At 34.3% G+C, this 19,473-nt stretch overlaps 1 protein-coding gene and 1 pseudogene across 4 annotated transcripts in view; one reads left to right on the top strand and one right to left on the bottom strand.

Annotated features, from left to right (window-relative positions):
• SCYL2 (SCY1 like pseudokinase 2) overlaps positions 1-19,473 on the top strand; it is a 119,674-nt gene that overhangs the window by 20,440 nt on the left and 79,761 nt on the right. For all 4 annotated transcript variants that reach the window (XM_037845763.1, XM_037845762.1, XM_037845761.1 and 1 more), the window contains exons 2-4: positions 3,247-3,451; positions 12,316-12,473; positions 15,143-15,287. In XM_037845763.1, the coding sequence (XP_037701691.1) occupies positions 3,275-3,451; positions 12,316-12,473; positions 15,143-15,287 (480 nt within the window). In that variant the 5' untranslated portion in view covers positions 3,247-3,274. The remainder of the gene's footprint in view (positions 1-3,246; positions 3,452-12,315; positions 12,474-15,142; positions 15,288-19,473) is intronic.
• On the bottom strand, positions 16,937-18,335 carry LOC119541664 (annotated as a pseudogene).

Below are 19,473 nucleotides of genomic sequence, written 5' to 3'. Positions count from 1 at the left end.
CCACTTTGCCTGTTTTCCCAGCAGATGGCACTCTTGGGCCACCTCTTCCCCACAATCCTGCCTCTTCCCTGCTTTGGCTGTGTGCTGGGCTGGGCCTCAACCAGGGAACAATCCAATCAAGGCTGCCATTCTCTGTGTGCACTGGAAGTCGCTGATTCTGGGGTTAGGGTGTCACCCTGTGCACCTTGAGTGAGATTCCACCTGTGGGCATAAATGTGTCTGGTGTTTCCCAGGCTCCCATGTGGAAAGGCCTCAGGCTGCGGGATTGAGAGGTACCACTTCCCCAGCCAACAGCCAGCCCAGGAGTGATCTGCTTTTCGTCATCCAGCAAGACCTGGGTTTGTATTAGGGTACTGCTTTGACAGTTGGGTTGTCTGTGTTTCTTGGCCAAAACAGGGTGGGGTTCCCATGTAGGGTGTTTAGACCAACTCTCATGGGCCTGGGATGCGGTCTAGAGAGACTCTGAAAAACCCTGTAATTCCTCTACAGTTTCCAGCCTACTCAGCAGATGGCACTGTTTGGTGGTTTACTCATCCTCAGAAGCTTTGTACCTTCAAGCTCCAGCAGCATCTGAATGGGCAGGGCTGACACTGCAGGGTTCCTGTGCCCTGAGTTAGCCAGCAAAAATCTGACTCAGTGTGGGGCTGTGGAGGATTTCTCCAGCTGCCCCAGTCTGCAGCTGTCCCCCAGGCAAGGATCTGGTCTCCCACTGGTAACACACAGGTAGGGAAGAGGCACCAGGTCCAGGGCTGGAAACACAGTCTCTGTCCACATTTTCTGACTCTTTGTCCCTCACTAACCTGAGCTCTGAAATGTCCTCCCCTGTCCCCTGGGTCCCCAAACAGTTGATTTGGGTAGTCTCTGCCTGGGTGCTTGCTGCTTTTAGTGAAGATTTGAGTTCCCTCCTTGTTCCTCCATTTAGAAAATCCTTCATGCTGCCATTTTGTATTCTGCTCTCCCCAGTGGGTTAAGTCCTGCTGTGCGTCCTTGTAGGCTTGTCCTGGTGCTGTTCTTGTCATAGATTTTACTTCTACATACATATATTATTAACCCACAATATGTTTTTATTATTTTTGCTTTAAATGGTCAGTTTTCTTTTAAAATATAACATGAGAAATCTTTTTATGTACTCATATTTGCAGAACTGTCTGCAAAGGGAGTTTCTGCCTGGTATCTTTCCTTCTGCTTGAAGAACCTCCTTTTAATATTTTTCGTAGGGCATGTCTGCTGGCAACAAATTCTCTTAGATATTGTTTTTCTGAGAAAGTCTGTCAGCTCTATTTTTGAAAGTCCCTCTCCCCCGACCTCAGACTATAGAATTCTAGGTTGACAGTTTCTTTTAGCACTTTTAAGACCTCATTCCGTTGTCCTCTGACTTACATAGCTTCTGATGAGAAAACTGGAGAAATTATCATCTTTGTTTTTCTGTAATTTGCCTGTTTTTTTCCTGCCTGTTTTTATAAGATTTTTCTCTTGGTCACTGATTTTCAATTATTTGATATGATCCATCTAGGCATGGGTTTTGTGTGTGTTTGTTTATTCTGCTTGGGGTTTGTTGAGTTTCTTGCAACACTATTGTTTTCATCAAATTTGGAAAAATTCTAGTCATAATTTTTTCAAACATTTTTCTCTCCTGTCTTTCATTTTGAGAATCCATTTATACATGTTATACCTGTGATGATGTTCTGCAGGTCACTGAGACTGCTCATATTTTTTTTTTTTTTTTCGGTTTTTTACTTTATTTTCAGGTTCCACTAATCCTTTTTTTTTTCTTCAATAATTTTTTTTTTGAAATTTTTATTTATGAGCTCTAGAATTTTTTTGATTATGTCCATGTTTTCCTTTAAATTTGATTGCTAATTCCATAGTCTGTCTTTTTGGGGTCTGTTTTTATTGACTGATATTTCTCTTGATTCCATGGTCACATTTTCTTGCTTCTTGGCATATGTAGTAATTATTAATTGCATGCTATGTATTGTGAATATTGTACCGTTTACTATCTGAATTTTGTGTGTGTGTGTGTCTTCCTTACATGGGTATTGGATTTTGTTCTGATAGGCAGTTAAATAAGTTATGGTTCAGTTTTATTATTCAAAGCTTGCTTTTAGTTTTTTAGGACAAGTTTAGAATAGTTTTACTCTAGGGATGGTTTATCCTCTTACTGAGGCATGGCCCTTCTGTGGTTTCTACTGAATGCCTTTAGTGATCAACTAGGACTCTCTACTCTGGAAAACAGCCCTGTGTGAACTCTGGGCCACAGCTTTCTCCTTGCCCTTTGCCTGACCTAGTAGAGTCTCACACAACACATGCAAATTTTAGTCTTCGATGCAGAATAGCTCCATTGTCATTGAAATTGTCTCCCAAAATTTGCAGCCACTTCAGCTATCCTGAACTTCATTTTGTCTCCTAGCAGGCTGTCTGCTGCTTAGAATTCTGTTCTGTTCTATGTTGTTTGGAATGTGCCTCTAAGCAAAAAGCTGGGGCAATCCTAGAACTTAGTTTGTTAGTGTGCTTTCTCATTGAGACCATAGCTGCTTGTTGTCCAGCATCTGAAAATATTTTTTTTTTGTATACTTTGTCCAGTTTTCTAGATGTTTAAGGTAAGAGGGTAAATTCAGTCTTTGTTCCTACATAGTGGCCAGAAGTTAGAAATAGTATCTTTCTTTTTTGAAATAGTATCTTTAAATGCATAAAATAAAATATATAGCAGTATAAAGAAAATGAATTATTTTGAAATATTTTTCAAAGCATTTTGATAATTGTGAGATGGTAGTATATGTGCTTAATATGTCAAATTACAGGATCTAACATAAGGTCTAATAGCTGCTCTAATTCTCTCTGTATTCTTAACCTGACTCCAAATTAGAAACTGCTGCCTTAAAATTACCTATGTCCCTGAACCATTGAAAAGTTTTCATATAACCCTAGAGATAAAAATGCTCTAAACTGAAGAAGGCTTTCTGTAGACAAGAAAGGCTTTCTTTTAAATTACCAAATGAAAACGTTAGGCCTACCAGTTACTGATCATCAATAACAATTACTGATCATTAAGCTTATAAACAATTACCAATTATTAATAACAATAATCATTAATAACAGTACTAATTATTAATAACAGAGCTGTGTAAAACTTTGTTTTGCTCATTGTTTGGGGCTATTAAGCTTTTCAGACTAAATAATGAAAGTTAAATGCTTAAATGTGTAAATACAAATTACCAGTTTTCCCCCACTCTTTTGTGTTTTTAGGTAACTGTAACTACTCAATATTGCAGCCATGGAGTCCATGCTTAATAAGTTAAAGAGTACTGTTACAAAAGTAACAGCTGATGTCACTAGTGCTGTAATGGGAAATCCTGTCACCAGAGAATTCGATGTTGGTCGACACATTGCCAGTGGTGGCAACGGGCTAGCTTGGAAAATTTTTAATGGAACAAAAAAGTCAACAAAGCAGGTAAGCTTAATTCAGAGTCATATTGGAAAAAATACACATTCGAAGTACCATGAAATGCATGCTTGCATTTTTCTATTAAGAGATGTCAAAAATAATGGGTATTTTAGTCCTCTTGTTTTGTCTTATGAAATTACAGGAAAAAAACAAATGCTTTTAAGCATTCCCTGAATCTCCTAGTTAACAAATGTATTGCTTGTATACCATCTCATCTTATAATTTAATTTTGCTTACTTAATCAAATTAGCATGTCACTTGAGCAAATGAGTATATTATAATATTTAGCCAAAGTGCAGGTTTTAGGATAAAATTTGTTATATTCCTTAAAGTTTTTTTTCATATTTTTCAATAAGTTGTTCACAAAATACCCAGTTAAATTTTTCTAACATTGAGTCTTTTATTTAGTGCATTTTTTTATTCCCTCTTTTATTCTGTAGTCTTGTAGAACATAGACTCCTGTAATATTCTTTTGTGTTTAACCTGATTTTTACCATCAGAAGAAGAGAAATTTGTGGATTTTAATTAATAGTGTGTTTCATGGTATATTTATTCAGAGTTGTTTTAAAACTGTTCTTTTGGATAAGAGTAATTTGAAAGAGTTGCCTTTTTTTTTTTCTTGTGGCTTCACAGACCAACAGATGGTTCTCAGAAATGTGAAGGATCATTAGTGTTAAATTTTACCAACAGCTTTCTGTTGGAATTATTAAAAAATAGAAAAATCCCCAGGTTTAAAAAAATATGTAGAAACATAGTTCTTAAAAAAAAGAAATCATTGTTTCCAAAAGTATTTTTACTTCCCCACAAGTGGAACATACGGATTATAAGAAGTATGGTATTTGTTACTCATACTTCCAGTGATTACCATAATCAAACAGTTGTGAGTATGCATTATTTGCTACTTTTCCAAAGTCAGTTTATTTCAAAAACAAGTATATTAAAGACCAAATTGGCTTTGGTTATCCTTTTGTGAAGTAGCAATCTTGGTCCTATGATAGGTTGCTAGTGTGCGGTTTGTACTGTACACGGTATGGTCTATAAATTTTATTTTTATTGCCATTTAATTGGAAGTCATTAATGAGGTCCAACATTGGTGATATTTTAAAGGACATTTTATGGTCTGTCTTAAATCCTGAGTGATTTAAGTTGTCACTTTTGAACATTGTTTTGTTTTTCAATTCACCAAGAACTTATCAAAAAGTAAGTGGTTATTGAGGCCAAGAAACACATGAAAAAATGTTCAGCTTCACTAGCTATTAGAGACATGCAAATTAAGACCACAATGAGATACCATCTAACACCGGTTCGAATGGCTGCCATTAAACAAACAGGAAACTACAAATGCTGAAGGGGATGTGGAGAAATTGGAACTCTTATTCATTGTTGGTGGGACTGTATAATGGTTCAGCCACTCTGGAAGTCAGTCTGGCAGTTCCTTAGAAAACTAGATATAGAGTTACCATTGGATCCAGCGATTGCACTTCTCGGTATATACCCGGAAGATCGGAAAGCAGTGACACGAACAGATATCTGCACGCCAATGTTCACAGCAGCATTATTCACAATTGCCAAGAGATGGAAACAACCCAAATGTCCTTCAACAGATGAGTGGATAAATAAAATGTGGTATATACACACGATGGAATACTACGCAGCAGTAAGAAGGAACGATCTCGTGAAACATATGACAACATGGATGAACCTTGAAGACATAATGCTAAGCGAAATAAGCCAGGCACAAAAAGAGAAATATTATATGCTACCACTAATGTGAACTTTGAAAAATGTAAAACAAATGGTTTATAATGTAGAATGTAGGGGAACTAGCAATAGAGAGCAATTAAGGAAGGGGGGAACAATAATCCAAGAAGAGCAGATGGGCTGTTTGGCGTTCTGGGGATGCCCAGGAATGACTATGGTCTGTTGATTTCTGATGGATATAGTAGGAGCAAGTTCACAGAAATGTTGCTATATTAGGTAACTTTCTTGGGGTAAAGTAGGAACATGTTGGAAGTTAAGCAGTTATCTTAGGTTAGTTGTCTTTTTCTTACTCCCTTGTTATGGTGTCTTTGAAATGTTCTTTTATTGTATGTTTGTTTTCTTTTTAACTTTTTTTTCATACAGTTGATTTAAAAAAGAAGGGAAAGTTAAAAAAGAAAAAAAAACAAACAAGGAAAAAAAAAAGATGTAGTGCCCCCTTGAGGAGCCTGTGGAGAATGCAGGGGTATTCGCCTACCCCACCTCCATGGTTGCTAACATGACCACAGACATAGGGGACTGGTGGTTTGATGGGTTGGGCCCTCTACCACAGGTTTTACCCTTGGGAAGACGGTTGCTGCAAAGGAGAGGCTAGGCCTCCCTATGGTTGTGCCTAAGAGCCTCCTCCTGAATGCCTCTTTGTTGCTCAGATGTGGCCCTGTCTCTCTAGCTAAGCCAACTTGAAAGGTGAAATCACTGCCCTCCCCCCTACGTGGGATCAGACACCCAGGGGAGTGAATCTTCCTGGCAACGTGGAATATGACTCCCGGGGAGGAATGTAGACCTGGCATCGTGGGACGGAGAACATCATCTTGACCAAAAGGGGGATGTGAAAGGAAATGAAATAAGCTTCAGTGGCAGAGAGATTCCAGAAGGAGCCGAGAGGTCACTCTGGTGGGCACTCTTATGCACACTTTAGACAACCCTTTTTAGGTTCTAAAGAATTGGGGTAGCTGGTGGTGGATACCTGAAACTATCAAACTGCAACCCAGAACCCATGAATCTCGAAGACAGTTTTATAAAAATGTAGCTTATGAGGGGTGACAATGGGATTGGGAAAGCCATAAGGACCACACTCCACTTTGTCTAGTTTATGGATGGATGAGTAGAAAAATAGGGGAAGGAAACAAACAGACAAAGGTACCCAGTGTTCTTTTTTACTTCAATTGCTCTTTTTCACTCTAATTATTATTCTTGTTATTTTTGTGTGTGTGCTAATGAAGGTGTCAGGGATTGATTTGGGTGATGAATGTACCACTATGTAATGGTACTGTAAACAATCGAAAGTACGATTTGTTTTGTATGACTGCGTGGTATGTGAATATATCTCAATGAAATGAAGATTAAAAAAAAAAAAAAAAGTAAGTGGTTATTGAGCATTGATTACTTAAAAAACCATTAATGAGAGCATGAAGTTATGTCAATAACATAAATAGCCAACCTCCAACACTAGCACAGTTGCTTTCATAATCATTTACATAAGGAGAAAACAGAAAACCAAATTTAATAAATTCTGTTTTTCTTATTAAGAAAGGGTAGTATAATAGTGTCTTTGTGCTCTAACCACAAGAGTTCTATGTGCTTGTGTTGATATGAGTAGTTCATATGCTGAGTCATATGCTTTCTAAATGCTCTGATAATGTTAGAGCTTCTGTGTTGCTTATGAGAACCATAGAACATGAGAACCAGGCACAAATAATAGAGTCTCATTGTCAACTGCTGACTCCCAGAATGTGTTCTTAGGAACCTTCACTACATTCCATCCCCCCCCGCCTCCCCCCACCCCCTCCTCCACACATGCTTACTGCTTTGCCAGAGAAGATAGTTTTGGAATACATCAGAACTCTCTGTGGATATGGTTTTGAATTTTCTCTCTTTGCTTCCTTCAAACTGCAGGGTTCAGAACTGAGTATCCTATCTTGACTACTGGCTAATTCTTAAGGAATAGCTAAATCTAACCACCCTTTAATTTCTCCCTTAATTGAAAAGTTTTAATTTTTTTCAATTGCCTCATTTTTATTAAAAAGGAATGAAAGAAAATAGATAATCTAGAACTATACTATCCCATATCATAGGCACTAGCTACATATGGCTATTTAAATTTCAGCTAATTAAAATTAAATTCAGTTCCTTTAGTTGCACTAGTCATATTTCAAGGGCTTAATAGCCACATGTGGGTAGTACTACCATATTGAACTGTACAGAAATAGAGCATTCTATCATCACAGAAGGTTCTGTTGGACAGCTCTGACCTAAAAAAAACATGTGGGTAGAACTGCCATATTGGATGGTGCAGAAATAGAGCATTCTGTCATCACAGAAGGTTCTGCAGGACAGCACTGACCTAGAAAAACTGGGGAAAAAAAATAATGGAAAAGATGACATTTAGAGAATAAGAATTGCATTCTCTATTTAATTTTTAAAATATAAATTTATTTTTAAAAGCTCATGCATTATATACATACAGAATAGTGTATGACTACAAAGGCTGCTAAGATTTAAATAATTTGTAATTAAAAGCACTACATTAATATAGTTTCTGTCCCATCTGTATACCTTTACATCCTTTTGTGTAGAATAATTCTACCTTTTGAAGTTTCTTTTAACTGTCCCATATCAAGTTCAGAGATTTATTTTGGGGGTAGATATTTAGAAATAGATCTGTGTTTATAAATTATGAATATATGTGTGGGTGTGTGTTTGTAAAAATTTGCCTGGTTCTCGGGCTATTTAAGAAAGCATTTCTATCTTTCTTGACACAAGATTGCTCCCAAATAGATACAGTTTATTTTTTAGTAGGCTTATGGTGTCCCACACTTAATATGACCTTTTCTATCTGGTTTTAGAGTTCAGCCCTTTTTTTTTTTTTTTTTTTTTTTTTTAAGTAGGGTAGTTTCAATCTTGTTTTGATTTAAAATTCGTATTTATATATGACTTTTGCCCTGCCTACATCAGGAGCTTTGTAACACTTTGAATTAAATGCCTGTTTCTTTCTATGAAGATAATAAAAATAGTTGATTTAAAAAAAGTTCAGTAATTAACATTTGATTGTTGTTCATATGTTATCTGTGCTATCATTTGTAGGATTGTATAGTCCCTTCTTTATTGCACGATCTACATCGTGTTATCCAGGATTCCGGTAGTCATGCATGAGGACTGCTATTATATATAGACAAAAGCGTAATTAAATTACAATAAATGAAAATTTTTAGATAAAGGAAACCATTGTGTCAAGCTGAATGTGCTTATCAAGTTGCCTAGATTAAAAATGATCATAGACCATCTCTAGTAATTGGCACTTCCCAGTCTCCTACAAAATTAGCTTATTTTAAAGTTAATCTAAATAAAAATTTAGATTTTGTTTTTATGGTTTTGAAGAAGGGATATTATCCCCGAGTCAGATGAAAAATGAAGAGTCTGATGCTGGCAATCACTACCCTTGGCGAGTCATGAAGGGTCTGTAAAATAGAGAATTCAGGGAAAGTCTCTATTTTGGAAAACATCTCTGGGAACTCTGAGAGATAGATTAGAGTACAATCGTGGTTAGGGAATCTTAAACACATTGGGAAACATTATTTGAAATTTCGTTACTGAAATTATCTTGTTTTCAACAGAGTTCAACTTTGTAGTAGGTAAAGTAGCTTTTAAAAATTATAAACTAGGACTATAACAAGAGGTACAGCCTCTATTGTGGCAAATATTACAGTTTTTGAAATAGATAATTTCATCACCTGTTTTGTTTAAAGTAGGCTATTGAGAAAAAAATACATTTTAATAGGTAACTTTTTTTCCCAGTGTATTTTAAAGAATGTACAGTGAATAGACAGTAGAGTATCAAATATTGCTTACCTTTTCTCCTAATTTTCTATAAAAAGGGCCTCAAGTTTTAATTAGAGTTAATGATTGTTGAATCATAAGTAGAAGATATATTGGATGATAGCACTATTTCATCTTTTTTGTATTTTTGAAAATTTTCATAATGAAAAGTTGAAAAAGATTTTAATTCAGGGTGACAATGAAAACCTTTTATCAGTTGCTTATCTTTATTGACCACAAGTAGCAATAAAAATCATCTAAGTGTCTTCTAGGTATAAGATTTTGCTATAGCCTGTGGACAGGCTCTAGAGACATGTAGGATGTGGTTCCTTTCTTCAAGAATTTTGTAATATACCTTAAGGGGATGGGTTTTTACAAAAGTGAGATGTGTTAGCAGAATGGGTAGTAGTAGAAGTAAAACATAAATTAGAAATTAGATGATGATATATTGTAATAAAAGGTTTTGAGGTGCATGATAAGAGTTATCTTATCTTAGGAAGCCAGTCTGAGGCCTAAAGTGTTAGTTAACTAGTCTCACACATTTGTTGAAATTGGTTGATTTTAATTAACTGATTGAAAAAGAAAATATTTTATAAGATAGTTGACGACCTAATCTGACTTAGGTAGTTAGTAATCTTTCATCTTTGATCTAAAACAATAAATGAATATCTGAGAGAATGTTGTGTTTTCTTTTTCTTTATGAACTTTAGTGTTCCTTCTTAAGGATGAAACTGCAAGAGTTCAAGAGAACCATTTCATGTGATTTTTTTTTTTTTAGACTTAAAACATCTTGAACAAAACGAACACTTTTAAATTAGATGCATTTATAAAATGTGTTGTAGCAGATCACTTACTAAAATAAGATTGTACACGTGAATGGTGAGATAGAAACTTGAACTTCTAGGGCATTTGTTTTTAGTTCACATTAATATTACATAATTACCTCCTCATTGTCCTGTGTTTCATAATAATCAAAAGAGCTAAGATTATATGTTTATATATGAGTGTTATTTAGAAATTACACTGAAATTAAATATTAAAGGCGTGTATCATGTTTTTCTGGGGTGTGCTCCATATTTATTGACATTGCATTATTTCTGAAGAGACAGAATGGTGTATTGCCTCAGAAGGTGGTCCCTAGAATTAGACTGCCTGGGTTCAAATATTGTCTTTTTATCTTACCCATTATGAAATCTTAGATAAAACATTTATCCTTTCCACAAAGTCCTTATCTGTAAAGTGAGGAAAATAGTGACTTGTTTCATAGGGTTGCTGTAAGGAAAGAAATAATCCTTGAAAAGTACTTAGCTCATGTTTGATGCATAATAACTGCACAAATATTTTCTATGATTATTGCTGTAAATAGGCAGTTAACTTAGGAACCCCTTTATTTTCAAGATTCTCTAGTAGACTAATACTTCAAACTTTAGCTATAAAGTATATTATAATATTTTCATTCTTTATCTCATTCCTTCTATGACTCTGGTCTGAAAATAACAGTGATCAAGGTTTGAGTTCAAAATCAACATAAATAATAAGTTGCAGGAGTGGGATTCCAGTTTTGCTTTACATAGTTCTAGAACTTGTGTTCTTACATACTGTTTATGTCTCTATGATATGGGAATGGTATTAAGTTTATATCTCATCCTTTGTTTAGCCTAAGGTATTAATGTTTTTATGAAGGTGACAGGGTTACCTGAGAAGGTCTACCTTTTATCTTTCAAAGATGCTTCCTGACCATTGGTCTTGAATGTGCATATCATTGATTGTATGTATCACTGAATCAACAGAAAACTGTCACCAGTAATAGAAAAATAACAGTATGAGTCTTGGTGTTAGTGGTATAACAGTGATAGCTAACATTTGTTTAGTGTTTATAATATGCTGGGCATTGCAATAATTTTTTTTATTATTGTATCATTTACTCTTCATTGATCTTATGAGGTATTCATACTATTAAAAACTTGTCCAAAGTCAACTGGTTAGTTTTAGGAAAATCGACTCAAATTCTCCTCTAGACTATCTGATGCCAATGCCTTGAGTGCTATGCATATACATCCTCTATTATTATAGTCGGTGCCATTTTATTCACAAAAGCTTAGGGAATCGGTTGTTAGAATTAATTGATTTTACAAAATAGTCCCTTTATTTTATTTTTCAGCAACTCAATCCTCTAAAATCCTTAACTTACAGACTATATAGTAAGCCTCTAACTTGAAACAAGTTGTGTTTGAGAATTATGTTGGTTTAGAATTTTGTGATGAATCTCTGTTAGGTGATTAGGTTGCCAGCCTCACTTCTGAGAACAATAATCCTAATGTTGCAAAAATGAAAAACAGAAGAAAATAATTAGAAAAGCAAAGCAGTAAAATGGAAAGATACTGTACTGGATATTCAGAGTTGAGTAACAGTAGATTTAGAGACTTTTGAAAGAGACTGAAAGCCATTAATATTTTTTTCAGAGAATTTTAGAAGACCAGCATTGATTCATTTCCAGTTCTGCTTCTGATTTTATCAGTTTTCTTTGCATTATTAAGGAGATCTAGTATCACTGATGTATTGTTCATGTCAGCTAATAATAGGACTGTTTTTTGACTGAAATATTAATAATGGGTAACTGAATGAGAGCTCTTTTTCCTTGGATAACTGAGAGAATGAAAGAGAGAAGATAGTGAAAGAGGATTTGCATTTTTAATAGTATAAAATAAGCTGTGAATGACTTCCATAAAAGAGGGTTGGGGAACAGCTTCCTGTACTGGTAAGTATCCTCAGTTACTATCCAAAACAAGATGGAGGATGGTGGACAGGATGGAATGAGAGAGTACAGGCAACTCATATGTAAAAGATGCTTTAAAATTAGTTGTGTTTTTTCTTTTTTTATAGACAAGCACTCCCCACCATAAAACTTTTCTTTCAAAAAATGTTTCAAGATTTTGTAGTATACTCTATGAGTAGCATTTTGAATTTTTACACATTTTAACTTTTGTTTGAATTCTGGTTAAATAAGATCTTACTATATAGGGGGACATTACACACGCTTTATGTACCTCTGATATGAGAGTTCAGATTTGGGGATTTTCTCAGAAGACTTCTGGTCTTAAACCTTTAAAAGTATTTAGATTTACTAATCATGAAGAAACCAACTTAGATATCAGAAAAGTATTCCATTGGTATTAAAATTTTCATAGCATTAGTTTTTAGTTATTTTTATTTGTAGACTATTGTGATGTACAAATTTAATTTTATTACTTTTATATATTTCTTGATTAAAATCAGTTACACAATTCTTTTACTAGGAAGTGGCTGTTTTTGTCTTTGATAAAAAGTTGATTGACAAATATCAAAAATTTGAAAAGGATCAAATCATCGATTCTCTAAAACGAGGAGTCCAACAGTTAACTCGGCTGCGACACCCTCGACTTCTTACTGTCCAGCATCCTTTAGAAGAATCCAGGTAAATTTTTATAAAACACATATTTTTACTGAACAAACAGTTAAAATTAACTGGATATTTGAAATCTGTCTAGACAGTGTACTGATACTGAAAAATTCTTATAAACTAAGTGTTGAGTTCTTACAGAAAATTAGTTCTTCCTAAAATTTATTTGCATTGTCTATGCCTATGTCTCTTATGGAAATATTAATACAGGTTTTCTTCACCTTTGCCATGAGTCTGTATTTAAATACCTACTATATGTTCACTATGATAATCAAAATGGAAAACACGAAAGAAATATAGAATACAGTTTTTGCCTGAAATCAGCTGTCCTTTCAGAATTTCTTATCCCCTTTTCATTGGTTCAGTATTTGTTTTGTTTTGAGTGTGTGCCAGGCCCTATTCTAGACCTTTAACCTTCTACTCTGCCCAGTGTGCAGTCCAAAGGCCTCAGTTACTCTACGACTTCCCCAAGGATGTCATGATATATTGCTGAGAATGACAAGAAAATGAAACTCATGCTGTATAATTTTGACTGCTTTATATCTCTTATCATAAATATGTTTCTATTACCCCCTTTTTAATGGATGATTCATAAGAGCACTGTATCTGCTGTCTCTTCTGTAGCACTTGTTTTTGTGAACCATGTATCCCAAAGCAGACTAAGTCTTGTTTTCCACACTTGTCCTGAGCTTTTTTGACTCCATATTTGTTTGTGTTATTTCCCCTGGAGTGTTTTCTACATCTTAGCCATCCCTGTTCTTTTAACTTCTATTTGGTGTCTTATATCTCATAATTACATTTTAGGTCTCCTGAAGAGAAAGGGGCCAATATATTATACTTTTTCTATCCCTTTAACTTCTTTATACTGATTCAAATATCCTAAGACTAGGGATTTAATGGTGGTCATGAATTGGTGATTCAGAAATTACTTTAAGGCATCTTCATTGTTAGGTTGTAAAGATTTTAGTAAGATCAATAAAAAGGGGGATAGTTAGGGACACTTTAGGGAAGGAAAAAATAATTTCCTGTTTTTAATGAATTAATAATGTTGAGATGACATTGGAATTACCCAAAAGTTATGTACTATAGAAAAAGTAATCCAGATGAAAGTCTGGAGTTGGTGAAGTATATGGAAGTGAGTAATATAGGGGCAGTAGTTAAAACCATGAAAAAAAAATGAGTTTTTCAAGAGCATAAGTAAAAAGAGCTGAGTGCTGAGAAGAGAACCTTGAAATACAGAGAAGAAAGAAGAGCCAGTGAAAGAAACAGTAGGCAGTCATGGCGAGAGTAACTCAAAGGAAAGTTTAAGAGGATAGTTAAGGAAGGAATAATATTCTGAGGTGAAGTTTAAGGCAAATGAGATTATTCATGTTAGATGAATGAAGTAGAAAGTGGATAATAGGTGAATAGTGGATAAAGAAGGCCATGGAATTAAATAATAGAGCTCACAACAAATGTTTTTAATGTTGTAATGTAAAAAGAGCAATGTTAACATTTACTATATGACTTCATACTATAAATTTACATAGAAGTTCAGTTTTCTGTTTTTTCCTTCAACTGTGTTCTATGACTTAAACAGGAGAGTGAAAAAAAACTTGCTCAGTAAAGGATAGTAAAGGTGCTGTAGTTTATTGTTGAGGTGGTTGGGAAAGAGAAAGCAATCAAGATTGCAATATAGTCATATTTGTTGAATAAAGATACTAGGAAGCTGAATTTGGAGATACTAAAAGGGTGGAAATAAATGACTGGTGAGTAGCTGTGGTGTGGTCCTTTAGAGGATATAACCCACTGGAATGTGATGTTCATAATGATGGAAATGAATATCCAGGAAACATCATAGAGCCTTGAAATTGAGGCATAATTATATGGATATTGACTTGACCAAGAATGATTTGTGGATAAGGACAAGGGCTAAAAAAAAAAAAAAAAAGAAAAAAAGAGGGTTACTAAAATAAATGAATCCTGGGAATCATAGGAAACAGTAGAAAAGATTTAAGAGTATTTCAGCAGTTTTCCTCCTGTACAGGAACTCCGTACCTGAGCGCTTCATCATTGTAACACTTATTGATTGTTAATATGTATCATTTCCTGAATTTATAAATTTTATACATCAAAGAGCAGTAACTTAAAAAAAAATTTAAACTGTGACACCTTTAAAAATAATACGTAAAATAGATAAAAGCAAAGATGCTCTGAATGAAGTGGACATGGTACCTGGAGCTATGCCCTGTTGGCCTCTTCCTGACTCTTGTTCCAGAGGTGTCTGTAGGAAATTTTAATGTTCCTTTGAGTGTGTTCTGAAAATCACAGTGTTAGTGGGGAAATATCATAGGTATAATGTAGCAATATTTCAAATTAGTTCAGTAGTTTTCCAAAAAGTATCAATCATTTGAAAACCATAGTTGAAATAATGTCTTATTTCCTGACTTCTTGAATTAAAAAAAATGTATCTCAATGCCATAATACTTAAATTTAAAACATTGAATGATTTATCCAGTATATTCATATACAAAGCTTCCTGACCTTCCTCTGTTAAAGTATATTATATTTTTAATGAAATTAATGAGTCTAAACTAGTTACCTTCATGTTGGTAGCTTAATAGGATCATTAATATTTTATATGTATTTGATTTTGATCATGTGGAAAAATGATAGTAAATAGCTATTTTTCTTTTTTAAAACAGGGATTGCTTGGCATTTTGTACAGAACCAGTTTTTGCCAGTTTAGCAAATGTTCTTGGTAGCTGGGAAAACCTACCTTCCCCCATACCTCCAGACATTAAAGATTATAAACTTTATGATGTAGAAACCAAATATGGGTTGCTTCAGGTACGTATTTTTATTCAACATGTAAAAAGACTTTTTTTCTTTAAAATTGTTTTTGGCTTTTTCAGACGTATTAGTCATATAAACTACTTTATGCAAACCTTTGGGATCTCTTCGATAATTTAAAAATTATTTCTGTATTCTACAATTTTTTTCTACAGTTTAATTGTTGGATTTAAATTACATTTTCAATATGTGGAACTGGTGGAATTGGTACTTTGAGGGAGGGGAATTGTATGGCTGAACAGTGGGGCAGTTCCCTTTCCTTCTTTTGAATTTTAAACTGTGTGAATATATATCATAATCAGAACATCAAATTGAAATAAAAAATAAAGTAATAAAATTTTAAAATTATGTCTTTAAGGGAATTATTTAGTAGATGTCAATAAGTGTTGTTAGCCTTTTTTATATGTCTTCTTTTTCTGACTTTTCTTGCTTATCAAAATAAGACTTTCAGCTTTATAGAGTAAATTTATGTAGTAGACCTGGAGCTATGCCCTGTTGGCTTCTTCCTGATTCTTGTTCCAGAGGCAACTGTGAGAAATTTGAATGTTCCTTTGAGTGTGTTCTGAAAATTATAGTGTTAGTGGGGAAATATCATAGGCATGATGTAATATTTCAGGTTGGTTCAATGGTTTTCCATAAATAATACCAATTATCTGAAAAGCACAGTTGAAATAATATCTTATTTCCTGACTTCTTGAATTTAAAAATTCAAGAACACTTAAATTTAAAAGATTGAAACATTTATCCATTGTAAATGTCAACAGTTTGTTTTTTATTCATTGGGATTTTTTCCAGTTTTGGCTGTTCCAAGTAAAGCTGCTGTGAACATTCTTGTACAAGTTTTTGTATGGACATATGCTCTCATTTCTTTTGAGTAAATATCTGGAGTAGAATGGCTGGGTTGAATGGTAGATATATGTATAACTTCTTAGGAAATCGAAAAACTTTTCCAAAGTGATTACACCATTTTACATTCCCATCAGCAGTTTATGAGTATTCATTTTTTTCACATCTTTGCTAAAACTTGGAATGGTTGGTTTTTTTAATTTTTGTTATTCTAGTAGATGGGCAATGATATCTCATTGTGGTTTTAATTTGCATTTCCCTGATGAATAATGATGCTGGGTACCTTTTCACATATTTATTTGCCATCCAAGTATATTTTTTGGCAAAGTGTCTGTTTAAATCTTTTGCCCATTTTTTTGAAAGGATTGTATGTTTCCTTATAATTGAGGATTTTTTTTCTTTTGAAGTTTTAATTTAAGTTATAGTATTAAGTCAACAGAATAAAAATATATCACAATTCTTTAGTTTGCGTACATAATTGTCATTTTTAAAGTTCTGGGTTCATCCTGTTTTTAATTTTAAATAAAATTTTAAATAAAATTAAAATTTTTAATTTTGAAATTTGATTTAATTTTAGGTAAGCCAGAAGGTAATTATAATTTCTCAGTCCAACTTAAAGAGCATTCCCCAAAAGGTATTCTCTTGGTCTTTGAATGTTTCTATCTGCAAACTCAATAGTAGAGTCAAGTAAAATCTGACATGTCACCATATTCTAAGGGTTTTCAAAATTGAGAAACTTATATGCAATAAATATTTATTAAATTGAAGTGAATTGACAATCACCATTAATTGCACCATTACTAACAACCCAATCTCCTATTGTTTTTCAACATTCTGGTGACACAATTGGCTGGGATGTTATATTCAAGTTGGTGAGCTCCTTGGAAGCAATAGTAGTGTCCTTTGGAGTAGAAGACTGCATCGATTTTAGGTCCAATTCCGGAAAGTTGTTGATAATCAATTTGGGATTATCAGGGTCCATGAGTTGTCTCCTCTCATCATACCTCCAATACCAGTTATCTACAAAGAAGTGGTTCTTGTAGAGAAGTGGGTTAAAAATGGCAGCATCAATTTTGTTTTAGAGTCAGGGAAACGCAAATAGTATATGCTCTTGGGGTAGTTTGGATGTGTTCTTAAGTTGCTGATTAACCAGTACCTGTCATCTTTAAAAAGAAAAACTTCATTTCTGTCTCCAATTTCATAAGCAGCTTGAATACCAGATGGCAAAGTTGGCCATAAGTTAGAATTAAACTAACACTGATCTTAGGTGTCTCAGCATGCTTCCACCAGAAGAACCTGTCTTTAAAGAAAAAGATTTTATTTCCAGTTGTAGTGACGCATTGAAACTCAAATTGGTGTCACAGGTAGACAATTCTGTACCATCAGGCTCTGACATGAGTTGGTGCTGTTCTGGGCCTCTATAGAGGAACTGAATGCCATGTATGTCATCAATAGAGAGGCTAAATGTGTTGGGGTCAACGTAACTATAGGTGGGAAACATTATGGCCCTTGGGTCGTTAGAATCGTCAAGACCCAAGGAATAGACAATCTCATGAACTGCAACAAAAAACAAGTTTATGCCACTGGAGTTTTTAGTCTAGATCTCTTCCTCATCAAAATTGTACATCTCCTCCAATACCAGCTCCAGGTCCAAAAACATGGGCTAAAACTCCGCTTTTTCCATCAGAAGGATAGATACCTCCACAAGCTCCACGTGAAAAAGAGGTCATAATGTCAGATTTGCCTGCATTAATCTTTCTGAATTTCAGGGGAGTTACATCACTCCATACTTGAAAAGCCACCTGGATGGCATAGTCAACATCTGCATATGCCAGGTCAGGAGTGTAATTGTTGATTCTGTAGGTGATATAATGTTTCTTCCATGGTGGCCCCCTCTCATTGTCTTGAGATGTTGAATATTTGGCACTCCACATTGGGGTGCGTGCATCATTGCCAGAATAGATGTGTCCAGTTTCCAGTCACTTTTAACCCCAAGAACTGCTGGATTTTACTCTGTGTGAGGTTCCCATTGGCTTTTTTTTTCATCATTGGAAGTCTTTCCATGTGAAAATCATAAAAGGCTCCCAAGTACCTTTGGGCAAACACCACATCATTTTCTTCTGTGTTTATATCTCTGGTCAGGGGAACTGATCCAGAAGCAGTAACTTGCAGGACCAGAATCAATAGAAGAAACTTCATTATAAACTTCTCCCTAATGGTTTAACCCAATTTACTCTGTTCCTTTTCAGTTAATTGAGTTTTGAGTGTTCCTTATATATTCTGGATACAAATCCTTTGTCAGATACAAGATTTGCAAATGTTTTTTTCCCAGAGTATGGCTTACCTAGTCGTTTTTTAACTGTCTTTTGAAGAGCAGAAGTTTTAACTTTGATGAAATCCAGTTTGTTTATGTAGTTTTCCATGGATTGTGCTGTTGGTGTCATATCTATGAAATCTTTGCCTAACTCAAGGACACAAAGTGTCCTCTTACATTTTCTTTTAGAAGTTTTATAACTTTAGGTATTACTTTTAGCTTTATGATCCATTTTGACTTAAGTTTGCACATGGTGCATTTTATCCAAGTTGTTGAATTTACTAGTATAAAATTATTTGTAGTGTTTCTTTTTCATCCTTTTCATATCTTTCATATCTGTAGAATTTTTATTGATGCCACCTTTTTCATTCTTGATATTGTTAACTTATATCTTTTTTTTCTGTCAGTATGACTAGAGGCTTATCAATTTTACTGCTTTTTTCAAAGAACAGTGTACTGTGGCTGCTGTAACAAATCACCTCAAATTTCGTGGCTTAAAACAACAGAAATTGTTTAGTTTTCAAATTTAATTACATCGTGGTTAGACAATACACTTCATATGACTTGCATTTTTAAAAACTTATAAGTCTTATTTTATGGCCCAGAATATGTTATATATTGCCGAGCAAATGTAGGACTCACCTGGTTTGTTTCCCATCTGTCAAGTATCATTGTCCTTTGTTGCCTGATTGTACAGTGTCTTCAAAGCTCTTGTTTCTTATGTCTGTGTTTTGGTTATTTCACTTGGGGGGTGATAAATCTGGTTCCTGTTACTCCATCTTTGTCAGTAAAGTCGAGGTCATTCATTTTTATTTTTAAAACATTTTATTGAAGTTAAAACAAAAAATAGTGCACAAATTATAAATGTAGAACTCAGTGAATTATGTTAACACACCCGTGTTAACTCCCACCTGGGTCAAGAAAGAAAACATTATTCAGCATCTCAGAAGCCCAACATTGTGAAATTTATCAACATTGTTGGGTGTAATTGTAATATTCCATTTCATGTATATACTGCAAATT

Source organism: Choloepus didactylus, chromosome 8 (genome assembly GCF_015220235.1).
Source record: "Choloepus didactylus isolate mChoDid1 chromosome 8, mChoDid1.pri, whole genome shotgun sequence".
Taxonomy (NCBI): Eukaryota; Metazoa; Chordata; class Mammalia; order Pilosa; family Megalonychidae; genus Choloepus; species Choloepus didactylus.
Note: the sequence above shows the minus strand (reverse complement) of the source record. Positions and strands in the feature narration are given on the sequence as shown.